The sequence below is a fragment of the Ranitomeya variabilis genome, chromosome 1 (genome assembly GCF_051348905.1).
Source record: "Ranitomeya variabilis isolate aRanVar5 chromosome 1, aRanVar5.hap1, whole genome shotgun sequence".
Taxonomy (NCBI): Eukaryota; Metazoa; Chordata; class Amphibia; order Anura; family Dendrobatidae; genus Ranitomeya; species Ranitomeya variabilis.
Window position 1 is genome coordinate 1,053,359,633 of NC_135232.1, and position 20,820 is coordinate 1,053,380,452.

The window sequence follows — 20,820 nt, forward strand, 5'->3', positions numbered from 1 at the left end:
AGACACGATGTTCTCCAGAATGCCATGCAAACGAACCACATGTTGGAAAAATAATGGAACCAAATTAGAGGAAGAAGGCAATTTAGGCAAGGGTACGAAATGGACCATTTTAGAGAAGCGATCGCAAACCACCCAGATGACCGACATCCTTTGAGAAACAGGAAGATCTGAAATAAAATCCATGGAAACATGCGTCCAAGGCCTTTTCGGGACCGGCAAGGGCAAAAGTAACCCACTGGCACGAGAACAGCAGGGCTTAGATCGAGCACAAGTCCCACAAGACTGCACAAAAGAACGCAGATCCCGCGACAAGGAAGGCCACCAAAAGGACCTAGCCACCAAATCTCTGGTACCAAAAATCCCAGGATGACCAGCCAACACCGAACAATGAACCTCAGAGATAACTCTATTAGTCCATCTATCAGGGACAAACAGTTTCTCCGCTGGACAACGGTCAGGTCTATCAGCCTGGAACTCCTGCAGCACCCGCCGCAAATCAGGGGAGATGGCAGACAGAACTACCCCCTCTCTGAGAATACCAGCCGGCTCAGGAACCCCAGGAGAATCAGGCACAAAACTCCTTGAAAGGGCATCAGCCTTCACATTCTTAGAACCCGGAAGGTACGAAACCACAAAATTGAAACGGGAGAAAAACAGCGACCAACGAGCCTGTCTAGGATTCAACCGCTTGGCAGACTCGAGATAAGTCAGATTCTTGTGATCTGTCAAGACCACCACGCGATGCTTGGCTCCTTCAAGCCAATGTCGCCACTCCTCGAATGCCCACTTCATAGCCAACAACTCCCGATTGCCAACATCATAATTACGCTCAGCAGGCGAAAACTTTCTCGAAAAGAAAGCGCATGGCTTCATTACAGAGCAATCAGAACTTCTCTGAGACAACGCAGCCCCTGCGCCAATTTCAGAAGCATCAACCTTGACCTGAAAAGGGAGCGAAACATCTGGCTGACACAACACAAGAGCCGAAGAGAAATGACGTTTCAACTCCTGAAAAGCCTCAACGGCCGCAGAGGACCAATTCACCACATCAGCACCCTTCTTGGTCAAATCAGTCAACGGTTTAACAACACTAGAAAAGTTAGCGATGAAGCGACGGTAAAAATTGGCAAAGCCCAGAAATTTCTGAAGGCTCTTCACAGATGTAGGCCGAGTCCAATCATAAATAGCTTGGACTTTAACAGGATCCATTTCGATAGTAGAAGGGGAAAAAATGAAGCCCAAAAAGGAAACCTTCTGAACTCCAAAGAGACACTTAGATCCCTTCACAAACAAGGAATTAGCACGAAGGACCTGGAACACCATTCTGACCTGCTTCACATGGGACTCCCAATCATTCGAAAAGACCAAAATATCATCCAAATATACGATCATGAATCTATCCAGATACTTTCGGAAGATGTCATGCATAAAGGACTGAAACACAGAGGGAGCATTAGAAAGGCCGAATGGCATCACCAGGTACTCAAAATGGCCCTCGGGCGTATTAAATGCTGTTTTCCATTCATCGCCCTGTTTAATACGCACGAGATTATACGCCCCTCGAAGGTCTATCTTGGTGAACCAACTAGCCCCCTTAATCCGAGCAAATAAATCAGACAGTAGAGGCAAAGGGTACTGAAATTTGACCGTGATTTTATTAAGAAGGCGGTAATCTATACAAGGTCTCAGAGAACCATCCTTCTTGGCCACAAAAAAGAACCCAGCTCCCAATGGTGACGACGACGGGCGAATATGCCCTTTCTCCAAGGACTCCTTTATATAACTCCGCATAGCGGCGTGTTCTGGCACAGACAAATTGAAAAGTCGTCCCTTAGGGAACTTGCTACCAGGAATCAAATTAATAGCACAATCACAATGCCTATTAGGAGGTAGGGTACTAGACTTGGGCTCATCAAATACATCCCGGTAATCCGACAAAAAACTCAGGGACTTCAGAAGGAGTGGAGGAAGAAATTGACAATAATGAAACATCCCCATGTACCCCTTGACAACTCCAACTGGACACCGACATTGATTTCCAATCCAATACTGGATTATGGACCTGCAGCCATGGCAAACCCAACACGACCACATCATGCAGATTATGCGACACCAGAAAGCGAATATCCTCCTGATGCGCAGGAGCCATGCACATGGTCAACTGGGTCCAGTACTGAGGCTTATTCTTGGCCAAAGGCGTAGCATCAATTCCCCTCAAAGGAATAGGATGCTGCAAGGGCTCCAAGAAAAAACCACAGCGCCTGGCAAACTCTAAGTCCATCAAATTCAGGGCAGCGCCTGAATCCACAAATGCCATAACAGAATAGGATGACAAAGAGCAAATCAGAGTAACAGACAGAAGACATTTAGGCTGTACAGTACCAATGGTGACGGACCTAGCGAACCGCTTAGTGCGCTTAGGACAATCAGAGATAGCATGAGTGGAGTCACCACAGTAAAAACACAGCCCATTCTGACGTCTATGTTCTTGCCGTTCAGCTCTGGTCAAAGTCCTATCACAATGCATAGGCTCAGGCCTCTGCTCAGAGGATACCGCCAAATGATGCACAGTTTTGCACTCCCGTAAGCGCCGATCGATCTGTATGGCCAAGGACATTGATTCATTCAGACCAGCAGGCGTGGGGAACCCCACCATAACATCCTTAAGGGCTTCAGAAAGACCCTTTCTGAAAATTGCTGCCAGGGCACACTCATTCCACTGAGTAAGCACAGACCACTTTCTGAACTTCTGGCAATATACCTCCGCTTCATCCTGACCCTGACACAAAGCCAGCAAAATTTTCTCTTCCTGATCCACAGAATTCGGTTCATCATAAAGCAAACCCAGCGCCAGAAAAAACGCATCTACATTACGCAATGCAGGATCTCCTGGCGCCAGGGCGAATGCCCAGTCTTGAGGGTCGCCACGCAACAAAGAAATAATAATTCTTACTTGCTGAATAGGGTCACCAGAAGAGCAGGGTTTCAGAGCAAGAAACAGTTTACAATTGTTTTTGAAATTCTGAAATTTAGATCTATCCCCAGAAAACAAATCAGGAATTGGAATTCTAGGCTCCAACATAGGATTCTGAACTACATAATCTTGAATGTTTTGTACCCTTGCAGCGAGTTGATCTACACTAGAGGACAGACCTTGAATGTCCATATCCACACCTAAGTTCTGAACAACCCAGAGTTTAAGGGGAAAAGAAAGGCAAAACACACTGCAGAGAAAAAAAAATGGTCTCAGAACTTCTCTTTTCCCTCTATTGAGATGCATTAACACTTTGTGGGCCAGCTGTACTGTTATGGACCTGGTGGTTAGGTGCACCAGGAATGACCTGATAGTTAAACACGGAATCAGGACGAGCTCTGGGGAAATGGGAACTCTGCTGACCGCAAACCCTACTCCTATCAACACAACTAGAAATAGCCGTGGAGCGTGCCTGACTCTGCCTAGACGCCTCTTCACAGCCTAAGAGCTAACTACCCCTAAAGAAAGGAAACAAAGCCTTACTTGCCTCAGAGAAATTTCCCCAAAGGTAAAAGCAGCCCCCCACAAGTATTGACTGTGAGATAAGAGGAAATCACAAACACAGGATGAAATAGGTTTTAGCAAAGAGAGGCCAGTCTAACTAAACAGATTGAGGATAGAAAAGGGATCTTTGCGGTCAACACAAAAAGCTACAAAAACCACGCAGAGTGTGCAAAAAATACCACGGACAGAACTCACCGAAGTACCATTCATGACCACAGGAGGGAGTTCGAGAACGGAATTCACAACAGTTAAAGCTCTCAGCTGTGCACTGTTAGCCACTCTCATCTCCTATATAAACCAGGCCCTGGCTAGCACTCAATGTCAGAACTAGCTTATGCTGCACGGTTGGAGGTTGTAGTTGTTGGTGATTATTGGAGTAGGCGTTTGGTGGATTTATCTGTGACTCTTGCTAGGACTTAACAATTGAGTATGTGATAATTCCCTTTCTTCTCCTTCTTTGATTTAACCCCATCTTCCACTCCCTGGTGTTTATCTCTGATGTTTATGTGTGTATATTTGTATGATTGGTATTTTCCTTTATCCCTGTTCGCATTACCTTGTTAGTCTGGTTGGTGTATTATGGTGTATTAAGTTACACTACTATTTCCCTCTTCCCTGAGTGGAGGAAGGGTACAGACTGATGGTGGATTCAGGAGTTAAAGCAAGTTACGTGGCTCCGGTGTGTTCACCATCAGAAGTAATCCTTGGAACAAGGCGAGCTAGAGCGTTAGGGACAGAGAAGGAGCCTCTAGTCCTGGGGCACTCAACAACAGAGTTGTGACACAAGAATGGAGGGTTATTTTAATGGCATACTGCTCATTGACTAGCCTATCGGCCACGTCTGCAGTGACCAACTTCCTGGGCAAGCACAGCTCTGAAGCTAGCAGGATCACTTGATTGGCCAGCTCCAATGCCCTTACTCACCTTTGATATTGAATAGGCAAAGCTCAAAGAGGCTCAGATCAGCAAAATAGACAAGTGGCACAACCATTCTACTGGCAGGAACCATCAAGCAGCCGGAGCACATGTGAGGATATAGACATGCTGCCCACGTTTCCTTCTGAAGAAACAAGTTTACTGTTAAGTAGTGTAATGAGAAATGTAATATATAATGTTATGCAATGTGATATAATTTGAATTGTGATGTGCGTTAGTAATATGTGGAGTTTGACCATAGGGATAGAGTAATGTTTGGGACTAGCCCAGAGTGTGAGGGTCTGAATTACAGGTAAACTGACAATTTCCTGTCAAAGTCAGATAGGCCCTGGAATGCATAGAGTGGATCAAAAGGTGCAGGGCGAGCAGTGTCGCATTCTGGGGTGACCCTATCTGAGCGGAGGCCAAAGAAAAGGAAGATCCTTAACATAAGTGACTAAGAGACAGAGTGACCTTCTTGAAACGGGTCCTAGGAGTGGATGCCTAGCTATGAGACACCAAACTTATAACGCTGGAAGGTAACAGGCCTAAAGCAGGACGTAATACATGGGACAAACAAAGTGTCAGGCCAGAGATCCAGAGCATCAGCATTATCGACCATACTGGCACCTTAAAGGGAAAGCAGGATGGAGAATGTCAGGACAAGTAAATGACACTTGTTAATAAGGAGTCAGGACTAAAGCTGGGTTGTGGTGACGTAGTGATAAACTGTGGCCATAGAGGGCACTATAGACTACAGTGGAAGGAAACTGTAGAAAATGCTTCAAGTTGTAAAGGAAACATTCATAAGACTTTGTACCTGCTATTCCTTGTATCTTACCTGTGAGGCAGCGAGGGGGATCATATATGAGGGCCGGTATGTGTCTCCCAGTATGCGTATAGAGACATATTAGACCAGCTGGAGCGCATTGTGATTACAAGGCAGAATAAAAGTAAGTGTGGATTTAGGAAAAGTAGTTAAGCAAATCAGATTTTAGGAAATTCCAAATGGGCATTGATTTTTGGAGGGATTTGCAGATTTGGTAGAGGGGCGAATCCCTCCCTCCCTCCACTCCGGGTTTTGAGAATGGCTCTATGTCCACGATTTCCATTTAAACTATCTGTTTTGTCTTGGGTGTGTCAGTGCTTTGTTTTGCAAGCTGCAGAGAAGGAGGCTTTGTGCAACCCAGGCCTGTGTGAAGCTAACTCAGAGCTAGGGTCTTCAAAGCTGCTGACGCATCCATGAGATATACGATGGTGCAGTGGTTTGAACACGGACTGTTTTGAGGATTTGGCTGCAACCCGGAGGTTATTGCTTACCTGTTTTTGTGAGTTCTCTGGAATAAAGACATTTTATGTTGAACTTTCGTGGGTCCCTGCCTACCTGTCACACTGTGTGAACACCACTGCACTGCAAACCCTTATCAAGTTGCCATTCAGTAAAGAGTTTATTTTTGAATGGTGATCTCCCTCATTGAACTGTAATACATCTGGTGCTGGCAAACCAGCAACATCGGTTACATGTGGCCTGAACAGGGGTAATGCCCTGCACAAGTCCATACACCCAGCCAGGACCCCCCTTTCATGTAACCTGACGGGGAGCAGGAGACGAGCGCCTCGCTATGACTACCTTCCCACTCCACGTTACACACACTCTATCCCGGCATCTATCTGAAGAAGATTAGACAACATCTAAGAAGCCTCCCAAAAATTGTTGTTTGGCCACTTTCAAATTGTTAGGAATTGACTACAGCAAGGATGTTTGTATGTAATAAGGTATGACTTAACTTTTTTATTTTCTTTCTGCAGGAAGAAGAAAACAATTTTTGTTATTGATCCAGCAGGCAATTTATATTACAATTGGCTATTTTGCATCACGATGCCTGTAATGTACAACTGGACCATGATTATAGCAAGGTGAACGTCTACAGCTAAAAACTCCATATGTTAGATGAAAATATCAGCCATATCTAGTAGATAAAGCCCCCTCTCACTTTAATATTTTTACACTAAATGCTTAATGCAAATAAACAACTCGAGCTATGCTTTTTATCCCGTTGCAGTCAAGTCAAATTTTTTCTTTTGCCATTTCCTTTTTCTTCTCTTTCTTTCAAGAACCATAACTTTTTTTTCTCATCAACATAGCCATATGAGGGCTTGCATTGTGCAAAATGATTTGTGGCTTCCAATATAAGCTTAACCATTAACCAAAATGTATTGAAAAACAGGAAAAAAATCCAAGTCTGTTGAAAAAAACAATTCCGCCATTTTATTGGGGCTTATACTTTTACAGATTTTACTGTGCAGTGTAAAGACCTGGTAATTTAATGCTACTGATCAGTACAATTACACAGGAGACACCTGAAAGTAACTACCATGAGTACCAATCCCAAAAGTTTAACCTCTTAGTCCACGGGTGGGCATTTCTTTTTCCCAAGGGGCCACATGAGAGACTAACTTTTGTGGAGGGATGAACTAAAGGTCCAAACTTAATTCTGCTCATTATGATTATTTTATATTATGCTGGACTCCACTCAACATAATGGACCCCATAGCTCACCACACACATCATGATGGACCGAATAGCTCCCTACACACAGCATGATAGAACCCACAGCTTCTCACACAGAATAATAGACCCCATGGCTCCCCACACACACAGCAGGATGGACCCCATAGCTTTTCACACACATCATAATGGACTCTAGAGCTTCCCAGAAAGTGTGATGACCCCACATACACAGTTTGTGTACGTTTTTTGTTCTCACATAGTATGATGGCCACCACACAATTACAATCCACCGTTGTTAGGGTTGGCGGAACGCACCGAATATATTTATTAGATGGGATTGGTGCGTTCGCAACCCGGGATCCACCGTGCAGGAAAGAACTTGCTGCTAAGTAATTGTCGGCACTATATGGCGGTATGAACCAGCTCTGTTAGCTTCACAGAGGGGCCGAGAAAGCAAAGCTCTGTGCCCTGTTAAACTTTCACAGAGGCACAGGCTAACTACCCAAATGAGAGCAGTCAGGGGTCATGCATGCACACAAAACTCCTCGCCGGAGGTGCCAGCGTTCTAGGGGCTTTTTTCAGCCAGGTCCCTGAATACACACAAACGCAATCTCCTCGCCGGAGGTGCCAGCATTCTAGGGGCTTATTTCAGCCGGGTCCCTGAACACATACAAACACATGACCACACTGGCGCAAAGCACATAACTTAAGAAGGTACTAGCGCATGGCCGTGCGGCCATGCGAGCCTTAAATAGTTGCAGCACGTACAGGACCTTCCTAGAACGACCAATGAGAGGCTGCTACAGAGCCTGCGCACCTACAGGACCTTCCTAGAAGGACCAATAGATTTGGCTGCAGTACCTGAGCATGTGATCCTTGATCTCCACTGAGAGATCTTACCCTGGGCATGCTCAGTGTGTGCAAAGCAGGACTTAGTCCCAGAAAAGCCTGCTTGCCGCAGATCAGTGCAGGGTACAATAGCAGAGCCTGGAGAGGCAGCAGTAACCCTTTGCACAGTATCAGTCATAGTGAGACGCTGGGACCGACATCTCCGCTGAGCAGACTCCACTGCGGCCGATGCAGAATGGGAGACCGCAGCAGACACGGATCGAGATTCCCCCTGTGCAGCAGAGGAAACTCGACTCCTAACAACCGTAGTCTCTCCACGTACCATTATGGCCCCATACAAATTCTGACCATTACCCGTATTTTTCAGACTATAAGACGCACCATACCATAAGACGCACCCCAAATTTGGGGTGAAAATTGCAGAAAAAAAGATTTTTTATAAGATGGGGGTCCGTCTTATTGTCCGAATTTAAGATCTCTTACCTGAGGGCAGGCAGTGGCAGAGCAGGGTCACAGGAGGCATGGTGTCAGCAGAGGTGTGGTGATGCTGAGGCGCGGTGGGCGGTACGGCGTGCACCTAAGCAGGGTCCCTTCCTGCTTAGGTGGGCGACGTCATGGCCTGGTGTCCATGGGGAGGCTGTGGCGGCAGCAGATGTGCGGTAACTTCCTTAGGTGGCGGCTGCCAGGGTCCCTTCCACATTTGAGGTGACGCCGCGGCGGTATTGAAGGAGAGCAGCAGAGCTGGGTGAGTCATTGTTTTCCCAGTGGTGGCGGCCATCTTCCTGAGGCCTCCCGTGCGCAGATTCAGTACTCTGCTTCCCAGGGCTTCAGAAAAATGGCCGCGGGAGGCCGCACATGCGCAAATGGAGATCGCGGCGGCCATTTTCCTAAAGCCGAGATCTCAATCTGCGAACTCGGCTTCAGGAAAATGGCCGCTGCGATCTCAATCTGCGCACGGGTGGCCTCCCGCGGCCAGGAAGCAGAAAACTCAATTTGTGCACGCGCGGCCTCAGGAAGATGGCCGCTGCCACCGGGAACGCCGTGACTCACCCAGCTCTGCTACTCTCCTTCAATACCAGGCCGCAGCGTCACCTCAAATGTGGAAGGGACCCTGCTCACGCCACACCGCTCACCGCGTGACATCATCCCCGCACCTCTGCCGCCGCCACACTGCTGGTAAGCCTGCATTCCAACTATAAGATGCACCCCCCATTTTCCTCACAATTTTTTTGGGGAAAAAGTGCGTCTTATAGTCGGAAAAATACGGTAATTAGAAAAAATAAAACTACTCCCCTAACTGCATTCCCTCTGATGCCCTGCTCCAATCTGTGCTCTGAGGCTCCATACAACAGGCGCAACATAGTGACGTAGTCATGCATGCTGCGTCAAGCCGCCTACTCACAACCTGAATAGTGGAAATTGAGATGCGGTGGTGGAGAGGGCCCTGTGGTGCTGCTTGCTGTCTCCAGTTTTTCTGCACTGGAGCAGCCAAAGGAGTGACTCTGGCCACACATTCTTCCCCCCCATAATGTGATGAGTGCCAGTAGACCCTGTGCTTGTACGCCTATGAAGCCTTTGTTGCAGTGTATTGTATAGATCAGGTGCTTGCAAGGTTCACATTCACTAAGAGCAGTAATTAATTTAGAAATACTAAAAAATATACAGTGTATAATATAAAAGTCTAAATCAAAATAAAAAGCAATTAACATATTCGATTTTGCTCCATGCATAATTTTCCAAACTAATAAAATATTAAAGTATTTATCCAATATGGTGAATGTGAAAACAGGATTAAAAAAAAGTGTAGCGTAGAATTGCTGTTTCTTGGTTACTTCGCTTCCCCAAAAACTGTCATAAAAATACATTAGAAAGTTGCCTGGACCCTAAAATGGTAAATAAAACTACCCATTGTCCCACAAGTCCTTAAACAACTCTATCATCTGAAAAATATAAAAATTATGTCTCTCACTCTTTTAAGTAGTTAAAAAAGGCTACTATTTAAAATTGGTACCACATACGGTAACTGCACTGAGCCTTAGCAGAAAGATGTCAGGTCATAAAAAAACCCCAGAAAAATATATTTTTTTTTCATTTCACAGTCTGATCGGTACTGATGCACTGCTGAGCTGGCTGTCAGTCAGTGCCGGGCTGTGGTTACAACCAGTTTTAGTGGGGCCCTGGGCAAAAGTTTAAAGTAGGGCCCCAAACTGCGCCATAACAAAGAAATATTTTGGTTGTATTTATATGCGCTGAGTTCAGAACGTTAAACGAGCATGATCGACAATATTCATGTCGTTGTTTACCGGACTCTTCACGCTGGCTGAGGACGAACGATGACTTTTGTTCCACAATAGACAATCCAATCATTTGATGAATGAGCAGCATTTTGCTCATTCGCTGGGTGATTCCTGACATATTTACACGTATAAATTCTCGTCAGCACTGCCGGGATTTATAAATGCGGATGCTACACACACATTGTATGTTACACAAAAACACATACAGTGGCTTGCAAAAGTATTCACCCCCTTGGCTTTATACCTATTTTTTTACATTACAACCTGTGCTTAAATATTTTTGTAATTCGATTTATGTATGATGCATCAGCACTAAATTGTCTAAGTTTGTGAAGTGAAGTGAGAAAAATATAGGCATAAATTGCATTTATGGGATCAAAACAGTAAAAATTGGCATGTGCATATGTATTCACCCCATTTGCTATGAAGTCCCTAAAATTTCTGGTTCAAGCAACTACCTTCATAAGTCACATGCTTAGTGAAAGGAAGTCTACTTGTGAGCAATCTAAGTGTCACATGGTCTGTCAGTATATACACTTTACCTTTTCTAAAAAGCCACAGAGGCTGCAACACCATTAAGCAAGAGGCACCACTGACCAAACCACACCATGAAGACCAAGGAGATCTCCAAACAAGTCAGGGGCAAAGTTGTTGAGAAGTCCAAATCAGGGTTGGGTTATAAAAAAATATCTCAACGTCTGATGATCCCCAAAGCACCATCAAATCCACTATCATCAAATCGAAAGAACATGGCACCACAACAAATCTGCCAAGAGAGGGACACCCACCAAAACTCTAAGCCCAGGCAAGGAGAGCATTAACCAGACAGGCAGCACAGAGACCAAAGGTAACCCTGAAGGAGCTGCAGAGTTCCCAAGTAGAGACAAGAGTATCTGTCCATGTGACCACAATAAGCCGTACCCTCCACAGAGGTGACCTTTATGGAAAAGTTGTTAGAAAAAAAGCCTTTACTTACACACAATTATTGTAAGGTTCATTTTCAGTTTGCCAAAAGACATGTGGGAGACTCCACAAACATATGGAAGAAGGTGCTATAGTCAGATGAGACCAAAATGTAACTTTTTAGCCACCAAGGTAAACACTCTGTCTGGTGCCATGCCAGCACAGCTCATCACCCCAAGAACACCATCCTCACAGTGAAACATGTTGATGGCAGTATCATGCTGTGGGGATGTTTTTCAACAGCAGGGACAGAGAAAATGGTCCAAGTTGATGGGAACATGGATGGTGCGAAATACAGGGCTATTCTTGAGCAAAATCTGTTTGTCTGTCAGTGATTTGAGACTAGGATGGAGGTTCACCTTCCAACAAGAAAATGACCCAAAGCAAACTGCTAAAACATCACTCGAGTGGTGTAAGGGGAAATGTGTAAATGTTTTGGAGTGGCCTGGTCAAAGGCCAGACCTTATTCCAGTTGAAAATCTGTGGTCAGACTTGAAGATGGCTGTTCACTAGATGAAACCATCTAACTTGAAGGAGTTGGTGCAGTTTGCCTTGAGGAATGGGCAAAAATCCCAGTGGCAAGACGAGGAAAGCTGATAGAGACTTATCCAAAATGACTTGCAGCTTTAATTGCCGCAAAAAGAGGCACTACAGAGTATCGACTTTAGAGGGATGAATAGTTATGCACACATATTTTCACTTATTTTGTCCTATTTGTAGTTTGCTTCAAAATAAAAGGAAAACCAAATGTTCACTGTTGTAGATATGTTCTTTACATTACTTTTGCAAGTCATTGTAGGTTGTGCTCAAAAGTTTACATACCCCAGCAGAATTTTTGCTTTCTTGGGTTTTTTCCAGAGAATATGAATGATAACACCAAAACTTTATCTCCGCTTATAATTAGTGGTCGGTTGAAGCCATTTATTGTCAAACTACTGTGTTTTCTCTTTTTAAATCATATTGACAACCGCAAAAATCCAAATGACCCTGATCAAAAGTTCACATACCCTGGTAATTTTGGCCTGATAATATGCACAGAAGTTGACACAAATGGGTTTGAATGGCTACTAAAGGTAACATCCTCACCTGTGACCTGTTAGCTTGTAATCAGTGTGTGTGCATAAGAGCTAAGTGAGTTTCTGGGATCCAGACAGACTCTTGCATCTTTCATCCAGCCACGGACATTTCTGGATTGTGAGTTTGTAAGTCATGGGGAAAGCAAAAGAATTCTCAATGGATCTATGGGAAGAGGTAGTTGAACTGTATAAAACAGGAATGGGATACCAAAAGATATCCAGTTAATTGATAATGCCAGTCAGCAGAGTTCAAACTGTGATTAACAAATGGAAAATCAGGGGCTCTGTAAAAACAAAACCACGGTCAGGTAGACCAACAAAAATTTTGTCCACAACTGCCAGGAAAATGGTTCAGGATGCAAAGAAAAACCCACAAATAACATGAGCTGAAATACAGGACTCTCTGAAAACTAGCGGTGTGGCTGCTTGAAGATGAACAATAAGGAGGCACTTGAAGAAAAATTGGCTGCATGGTCGTGTCGCCAGAAAAAAGCCATTACTGTGCAAATGCCACAAAGTATCTTGCCTGCAATATGCAAAACAGCACAGAGACAAGCCTCAAAACTTCTGGAACAAGGTATTTTGGAGTGATGAGACCAAAATTTTGGCCACAACCATAAATGTTACAAGGCCTATGATGAAATGAGCACCATTCCTACTGTAAAGCACGGAGGTGGATCGCTGGTGTTTTGGGGATGTGTGAGCTGCAAAGGCACAGGAAACTTGGTCACAGTTGAAGGAAAGATGAATGCAGCATGTTATCAGCAAATACTGGAGGCAAATTTGCACTCACCATCCCGGAAACTGCGCATGGGGTGTACTTGGATGTTGCAACATGACAACTATCCAAAACACAAGGCCAAGTCGATCTGTCTTTGGCTACAGCAGAACAAAGTGAAGGTTCTGGAGTGGCCATCTCATTCTCCTGACCTCAATATCATTGAGCCACTCTGGAGAGATCTCAAGTGCACAGTTCATACTAGACAGTCAAGGAATTTACAGGAACTGGAGGCTTTTTTGCCAAGAAGAGTGCACAGCTTTACCATCTAAGGAAATAAAGAACCTCATCCACAACTACCACAAAAGACTGCAAGCTGTCATTGATGTTAGAGAAGGCAATACACGGTATTAAGAAATGGAGTTTGTGAACTTTTGATCAGGGTCATTTGGATGTTTTGGGTTCTCATTATGATTTAAAAAGAGAAAACACAGTAGTTTGATAATAAATGGCTTCAACCAACCACTAACCATGAGTGGAGAAAAAGTTTTGGTGATTGCCTGTGATGTTGAATACCCTCATGGTATATAAAAACCTGCAGAAAATGACAATGTATCCTCCTAGTGTGGTATACAATGTATTAAACACCCTGGTGGTGTATGAGAATTGGTCAAACTTCAAATGGTGAGGACACCGTAATGACGTATTAGATTTCATATTCACACTATAGGATTCATAAATTTGGAGTAAGCACCTTTATGGTGTATTAGATTAATTAAACACCCTATGATTAGTGATGAGCGAGTATACTCGTTGCTCGTGTGATCTCCGAGTATTTGTAAGTGCTCGGAGATTTAGTTTTTGTCACCTCAGCTGAATGATTTACAGCTGCTACACAGCTTGAATACATGTGGGGATTCCCTAGCAACCAGGCAACCCCCACATGTATTCAACCTGTCTAGCAGCCGTAAATCATGCAGCTGAGGTGACAAAATCTAAATCTCCGAGCACTTACAAATACTCGGAGATCACCCGAGTGTACTCGGGAAAACCCGAGCAACGAGTATACTCGCTCATCACTACCTATGACGAATAAGATTGATTAATCCTTCACAGTGAGGTAAATGTGATAACTAAAGAACACCCCAATGATGTATTCAATTTATCTCATGAATACAAAGATGAGAATTTAATTCAACACCTTTGAAATGCTTCTTATGGAGCTACTCCTTAGATGCCCTGGTTGTCTGTTTCGGTTATTGTCATGCTGGAAAACCCAGCCATGAGCCTGGCCACAAGTCTTACTCCAGTCATAGCCTAGAGTAGTATTTTCTGGCATAAGGAACAGCGCAAGTCATCATGAATTAGACAAGCTGTAGAGTTACATTCCCCACCGCCCCTTGTCACGGCACAAATCCATTTTGTAAGAGCTAGGAGAAACTGACAAGAAAAATTAGCAAAATGTGTCTGTGAATCTGAGCTCCAGAATAAAAATTGTGACTTTTCAAAGCCATTTATGCCAGAAATTGCTTTAATAAATTGCCACCCTTGTATATAGAATTTAGTCTAGACTTTAGAGATGTTTGCTCTTTGTGTGTCGAACATTAGTTGTAATACTTAGGCCACATATTCAGCATTTGCTCAGTATTTTACATGAGTATTTGTAAGACAAAACCAGGAGTGGATGATAAATACAGAAGTGGTGACGTGTTTCTATTATACTTTTCCTCTGATTCTCCTGGTTTTGGCTTACAAATACTGATGTAAAATACTGAGCAAATACTGAACGTGTGAATGTTGCGAAAGTGAAATTGTTGTTTTGTAAACATTTGAATTTAGTTATGTTTTTTTTTTATTTTTCATTAATTTTTGAACAGTTGCATGGCAAACTTTACCTTTGTATTATTATCTACCTCTTTGTCAAATGTGCACGTTAATTTTTTTTTTTTTCCTTACATTTCATAGCTTTTTTTTATTTTGCAGGGCTTGTTTTGATGAACTCCAGCAGGATTACCTGGAATTGTGGTTCTTTCTTGACTACTTATCAGATGTCATCTATATTGCAGATATGTTTGTAAGAACAAGAACAGGTAAACATAATCTATACAAATTCTACATGCAAAAAATGTGCCAGTCTGCTCAAAGTGGAAAAAGTATAAGAGTATAATTTATTCAAACATACTTGTTAATAGACAGAACATAAAGTGCTAAGCATAAATGAGTACACCCACTTTGAAAAGTAAGGTTTTATTCAATGTAACTGAACACAAGAACTATTTCTTACATTTTGACAAGACTGAGCTTCATAGAACATTTTAAACCCATAAAATGTAGATCAAAGTTAATAATATTGCTTGCATTACAATATCTTTACATTTACTCAAATAAGTTGATGAAAAAATGAACACACCCACATAAAATACTACTACATTTAGTATTTTGTATGACCTGCATGATTTTTAAGGACCACACCAAGTCTTCTAGGATTCGAATGAACAAGGTAGTGACGTATTGGAACTTCTGTCACTTTCCATTCTTCAAGAACGACTTCTTTTAAAGTCTGGATGCTAGATGGCGAGAAATGGTCAACCTGTCTAATTCATATGAATTCCCCATAGGTGGTCAATTCGGTTCAGATCATGAGACACTTGGCCACTGAATCACTTTTACTCTCTTTTCTTAAAAAATGCAAAAGTGGTCATAGATGTGTGATTTGAATCGTTATTATGTTGTAAAAGTGCACATCTACCAAGGACACAGAGTGTGAGCATCTTCTTTTTTTCAATATAGAGCACTATATCTGTGAATTCATGGTACCATCACTGAAATGTAGATTCTCATATTATCAGCACTCATGTAGCCCCACATAAAGACAGTGCCACCACCATGCTTCACTGTAGGCACCATGCATTTTTCTATATACTTCTCACTTTTATAACATCATACAGTTTTAAGCCATCAGTTCCAAAAACTTTTATCTTAGTCTCATCATCGCATCGCAATCCTCGTACTGGCTCTCTGCTCTCCAGACCTGTGCTTGACAGCTGCATAGAAATACATCACGCTGTCATGCTCTGGTCAGGAGAGGTGCCGGGCTAGTCTATGCAGTGTGATGCCATCATCACACGAGTTATACGACAGTCTGTCTCTGCAATAAGATGCAAAGTAGGTTATGGAGTTAAAACAGCCCAATTTGACTCAGTATATATACAGTATGTACCCGTATAGACTTCAATTAGTGCAATTAATTTTTAACTATGTCCGTTCAATTTATGTTTGAATAAAGTGTATTTTTATGGGGTTTTTTACACCTTTGTCTCTTGGCTCATTTTAGGTATGTAGGATTTGTATTTTATTTTGATGCAGAGCCTTTTCTAACTTATTAATCTCATGTTATAATATTGGCATATCTAGACATTCAGAACACAGTCCTTCAGTTTTTCTTTTGTTTGTATATACTGCCTGATTAATCATAGCTATAGAAGATACAATTACTCATACAAAAATGGTAAGCCTGGTTTCACACATCCGTCTTTCATAGTCTGTTCAACAATTGACCATGGGTCTCTGGAACAAAATCCAACAGTCTCACAGGCACATACAGTATGAAACTGTTGAGTTATAAACAAGAGACCTGCCACCAGTCCAGACATCGCATTCCGTACTCAGACCCTAAGGCTGTGTGCACACGTAGCAGATTTTTCGCGGTTTTTTCACATTTTTTCGCTATAAAACCGCTATAAAACCGCGAAAAAACGCTCACATTAAGCATCCTATTTAATAGAATGCAATCCGCATTTTTTGTGCACATGCTGCATTTTTTTCCTGAGCGGAATCGCATTCCGGAAAAAAATGCAGCATGTTAATTAAATTTGTGGAATCGCGGGGATTCCGCACACCTAGGAATGCATTGATCTGCTTACTTCCCGCAGGGGGCTATGCCCACCATGCGTGAAGTAAGCAGATCATGTGCGGTTGGTACCCAGGGTGGAGGAGAGGAGACTCTTCTCCACAGACTGGGCACCATATAATTGTTAAAAAAAAAAAAAAAAAAAAAATCATGTTATACTCACCTTCGATGGCCCCCGGAGTCCTCCCGCCTCTCAGCGGTGCACGTGGCCGCTTCCGTTCCTATAGATGGTGTGTGTGAAGGACCTGCGATGATGTTGATGTCACATGACCGCGATGACGTCGCGATCACGTGACCGCGACGTCATCGAAGGTCCTGCACACACACCATCTATAGGAACGGAAGCCGCTGAGGATATCGGCTGTTTGCGGAAGGTGAGTATAACCATTTTTTTAATTTTTTAAATTATTTTTAGCATTCTATCTTTTACTATTGATGCGGTATAGGCTGCATCAATAATAAAAAAGTTGGTCACACTTGTCAAACACTATGTTTGACAAGTGTGACCAACCTGTCAATCAGTTTTCCAAGCGATGCTACAGATCGCTTGGAAAACGCTAGCATTCTGCAAGCTAATTATGCTTGTAAACGCTAGTTTTCTGCGGGAATATGCATACCAATTCCGCATGCGATATACCCGCGGCAGGAGTTGCAGAATTGCCGCGGAAATTTCAGCGGCAATTCTGCAACGTGTGCACTTAATACTATTAGTCTATCAAAACATCAATTTGCCCAAGGGGACACTCAACATAGAATTAATCAAAAATATCCTCGGGTACAGTTGCCCAGGATAATGAGTGAAAAAGGCCAAAAACCAAATATTATTAAAATAACTTTTTATTGAAAAGAATATATAAAAAAGTACATATTAAACAGGGCTAAAAAAAAAAACAAAAAAAAACCTCCAAAGAGAGGGAAACGGATACAGACACAGATAGTATATGTGGAAAAAATTAATAAATATAATTAGTAGTGGCAAGGCTATAATAGAAACAACGTAGAAAAAAACGTGTGCACTTAGCCTTAATGTGTGGAGCCAGTATAAGGCCACTTTCACACTATCAGTATTTGGTCAGTATTTTACATCACTATTTGTAAAGCAAAACCAGGAGTGGGTGATAAATGCGGAAGTGGTGACGTGTTTCTATTATAATTTTCCTCTGATTGTCCCACTCCTGATTTTGTCTTACAAATACTGATGAAAAAACACTGACCAAATACTGAACGTGTGAATGTGGCCTTAGGGTGAGTTCAGAAGTGGCAGAGTTGTTGATGATTTTTAGTGCTGGTTCTGCAGCACAGATCTGACATAATTTTCAATACATTATACCTGGATGGGGTCCTAAAATATCCGCATGGAATTCACTGCATGCATATTATTTTGTAGAAATAGTGTAGAACCTCACAGTGGATTTGGAACTTTGCAATGAAGTTTGTTTCAATTGTTTAAAGCTGGTTCTAACTTGCTCTTATATGTTAACTAGATGGCAGCCCGATTCTAAAGAATCGGGAGTCTAGAATCCATATATACTTTATTTATTCAAATGTAAGAATAATTTGGTGGGTGGGGCCCCTCGGCCTCCGATTTGGTGGGCGGGGACCCTCGGCCTCCGATTTGGTGGGCGGGGACCCTCGGCGTCCGATTTGGTGGGCGGGGACCCTCGGCCTCCGATTTGGTAGGCGGGGACCCTCGGCCTCCAATTTGGTGGCGGGGACCCTCGGCCTCCGATTTGGTGGGCGGGGACCCTCGGCCTCCGATTTGGTGGGCGGGGCCCCTCGGCCTCCGATTTGGTGGGCGGGGCCCCTCGGCCTCCGATGTGGTGGTCGGGGCCCCTCGGCCTCCGCTTTGGTGGGTGGGGCTGGGCCCCTCGGCCTCCGCTTTGGTGGGCGGGGCCGCTCGGCCTTCGATTTGTTGGGCGGGGCTCCTCGGCCTCCGATTTGGTTGGCGGGGCCCCTCGGCCTCCGATTTGGTTGGCGGGGCCCCTTATCCTCCGATTTGGTGGGCGGGGACCCTCGGCCTCCGATTTGGTGGGCGGGGACCCTCGGCCTCTGATTTGGTGGGCGGGGCCCCTCGGCCTCCGATTTGGTTGGCGGGGCCCCTCGGCCTCCGATTTGGTGGGCGGGGACCCTCTGCCTCCGATTTGGTGGGCGGGGCCCCTCGGCCTCCGATTTGGTGGGCGGGGACCCTCGGCCTCCGATTTGGTGGGCGGGGACCCTCGGCCTCCGATTTGGTGGGCGGGGACCCTCGGCCTCCGATTTGGTGGGCGGGGACCCTCGGCCTCCGATTTGGTGGGCGGGGACCCTCGGCCTCCGATTTGGTGGGCGGGGACCCTCGGCCTCCGATTTGGTGGGCGGGGACCCTCGGCCTCCGATTTGGTGGGCGGGGACCCTCGGCCTCCGATTTGGTGGGCGGGGACCCTCGGCCTCCGATTTGGTGGGCGGGGACCCTCGGCCTCCGATTTGGTGGGTGGGGACCCTCGGCCTCCGATTTGGTGGGCGGGGCCCCTCGGCCTCCGATGTGGTGGGCGGGGCCCCTCGGCCTCCGCTTTGGTGGGCGGGGCCGGGCCCCTCGGCCTCCGCTTTGGTGGGCAGGGCCGCTCGGCCTTCGATTTGGTGGGCGGGGCTCCTCTGCCTCCGATTTGGTTGGCGGGGCCCCTCGGCCTCCGATTTGGTTGGCCGGGCCCCTCGGCCTCCGATTTGGTGGGCGGGGACTCTCGGCCTCCGATTTGGTGGGCGGGGCCCCTCGGCCTCCAATTTGGTGGTCGGGGACCCTCGGCCTCCGCTTTGGTGGGCGGGGCCCCTCGGCCTCCGATTTGGTGGGCGGGGTCCCTCTGCCTCCGATTTGGTGTGCGGGGACCCTCGGCCTCCGCTTTGGTGGGCGGGGCCCCTCGGCCTCCGATTTGGTTGGTGTGGACCCTCGGCCTCCGATTTGGTGGGCGGGGACCCTCGGCCTCCGATTTGGTGGGCGGGGACCCTCGGCCTCCGATTTGGTGGGCGGGGACCCTCGGCCTCCGATTTGGTGGGCGGGGACCCTCGGCCTCCGATTTGGTGGGCGGGGCCCATCGGCCTCCGATGTGGTGGGCGGGGCCCATCGGCCTCCGATGTGGTGGGCGGGGCCCCTCGGGCTCCGATGTGGTGGGCGGGGCCCCTCGGCCTCCGATTTGGTGGGCGGGGACCCCCGGCCTCCGATTTGGTGGGCGGGGCCCCTCGGCCTCCGATTTGGTGGGCGGGGACCCTCGGCCTCCGATTTGGTGGGCGGGGACCCTCGGCCTCCGATTTGGTAGGCGGGGCCCCTCGGCCTCTGATTTGGTGGGTGGGGACCCTCGGCCTCCGATTTGGTTGGCGGGGCCCCTCGGCCTCCGATGTGGTGGTCGGGGCCCCTCGGCCTCCGCTTTGGTGGGCGGGGCCGGGCCCCTCGGCCTCCGCTTTGGTGGGCGGGGCCGCTCGGCCTTCGATTTGGTGGGCGGGGCTCCTCGGCCTCCGATTTGGTTGGCGGGGCCCCTCGGCCTCCGATTTGGTTGGCGGGGCCTCTCGGCCTCCGATTTGGTGTGTGCTCTGCCTGGGGCCACTGTGCTCTGCCTGGGGCCCCATATGCTGCCTGGGGCCCCTGTGCTCTGCCTGGGGCCCCTGTGCTCTGCCTGGGGCCCCATGTTCTGCCTGGGGCCCCTGTGCTCTGCCTGGGGCCACTGTGCTCTGCCTGGGGCCCCATGTTCTGCCTGGGGCCACTGTGCTCTGCCTGGGGCCCCATAAGCTGCCTGGGGCCCCTGTGCTCTGCCTGGGACCACTGTGCTCTGCCTGGGGCCCCATATGCTGCCTGGGGCCCCTGTGCTCTGCCTGGGGCCACTGTGCTCTGCCTGGGGCCCCATATGCTGCCTGGGGCCACTGTGCTCGCCTGGGGCCCCATATGCTGCCTGGGGCCCCTGTGCTCTGCCTGGGGCCCCATATGCTGCCTGGGGCCCCTGTGCTCTGCCTGGGGCCCCTGTGCTCTGCCTGGGGCCCCATGTTCTGCCTGGGGCCCCTGTGCTCTGCCTGGGGCCACTGT

General features: G+C 46.4%; 1 protein-coding gene across 1 annotated transcript in view; it reads left to right on the plus strand.

Moving 5' to 3' along the window:
- CNGA1 (cyclic nucleotide gated channel subunit alpha 1) overlaps positions 1-20,820 on the plus strand; it is a 111,691-nt gene that overhangs the window by 84,991 nt on the left and 5,880 nt on the right. The window contains exons 7-8 of the mRNA XM_077279811.1: positions 6,263-6,370; positions 14,852-14,958. Of these exons, the coding sequence (XP_077135926.1) occupies positions 6,263-6,370; positions 14,852-14,958 (215 nt within the window). The remainder of the gene's footprint in view (positions 1-6,262; positions 6,371-14,851; positions 14,959-20,820) is intronic.